The 1,266-nt window shown below is 35.9% G+C and overlaps 1 protein-coding gene across 1 annotated transcript in view; it reads left to right on the top strand.

The window, feature by feature from the left end:
- The window catches only part of LIPK (lipase family member K), a 27,176-nt gene extending 26,256 nt beyond the window's left edge, over positions 1-920 (top strand). Inside the window, exon 9 of the mRNA XM_006147604.1 lies at positions 681-920. Within this exon, the coding sequence (XP_006147666.1) occupies positions 681-920 (240 nt within the window). The remainder of the gene's footprint in view (positions 1-680) is intronic.
- Positions 921-1,266: the final 346 nt, after the last annotated feature.

Raw genomic sequence — 1,266 nt, forward strand, 5'->3', positions numbered from 1 at the left:
TATATATATATATACACATACATATATACATAAGTATGAAAGTAGAAATGGAATATTATTGATGATAACATGCATGATTATTCTAGATGGGAAACCACATTTAGTATGTTGTGATGATGCTCAGAGAATGAATGTTAAGTAATTAAAAAAAAAGTTGCAGGAGAAAAAAATAAAACAGTAAAACTGTTCGTATCAAAATTTTTAAGAAATGCATATTTGATGACTCAAGTGTTTCTTTTCATGCACAAGCCTTAGTGCTTCCTGAAGGTGTGGCTGATGCCTCAGTGTCAGGACTTAGGGTCAGCCCAGTTTTGCACAAAGAAAGGATACTTATCTTTTCCAACTTTTTTGATTGAAAAGATCACACTTTCAGATCAAGCGATACTAGAAAGATGAACCCCATAGAAATAAGAATCCTCTTCCTCTAAGATCCTTTATTATTTTCCCAAAAGTACAAGTCAGAAATATAACAGTTGTCATTTTTATTCATATTATTGCACAAAAGTGCTTTCTAATATTTTTAACATTTAAGCATTTATATATATTCAGTGCATTTCATGTATATTAATTGTACACTTTTAGGATTTGAAGAACATGCTCAACAGATAGATAGTTAAGATTACATCTATAATGTAGTTTTCTGTAAAATTTTGTGTTTCTATCTCTTTTATTGTATTTAGCTTACACCTCCTTTGTACAACGTTACTCAGATGGAAGTGCCAACAGCAGTGTGGAGTGGTGGACAGGACATTTTGGCTGATCCCAAGGATGTTGAAAATTTACTCCCTCAAATTGCCAACCTTATTTATAACAAGGTGATTCCACACTACAATCATGTGGATTTTTACCTCGGGCAGGATGCATACCAAGAAATTTACCAAGACCTAATTAGATTGATGGAGGAACATTTTCAAAATTAAATACATTTTCCTTTCTCTAAGAGAGTGGATTTTTGTAATGCTAATCAAGCATTCCCTAAGGTGGGCTCCAAGAATTTTCACTTTCTAGTGCCCATGCCTTTGTGTAATCCCTTTCCCTTGACTGTGGGTAGAAACTGAGACTTCCTCCTAGCCAACAAAATTGGCAAAGCTGGGGACCAGTAGATGGTGTAACGGTTACATTGCTGGACTTCCCCATGGTTGACCACAGTTTGAGTTCTGAACCTAGAGGCTTGAAAGTCACGCCAGGCACATGTGTATGCACGCCCTAAATCCTGAGGCAAGAATGGAAGAGAAGGGAGTGCAGTATGGCCATTCTCCATAACGG

The sequence above is a fragment of the Tupaia chinensis genome, unplaced genomic scaffold (genome assembly GCF_000334495.1).
Source record: "Tupaia chinensis unplaced genomic scaffold, TupChi_1.0 Scaffold000217_1, whole genome shotgun sequence".
NCBI classification, from domain to species: Eukaryota; Metazoa; Chordata; class Mammalia; order Scandentia; family Tupaiidae; genus Tupaia; species Tupaia belangeri.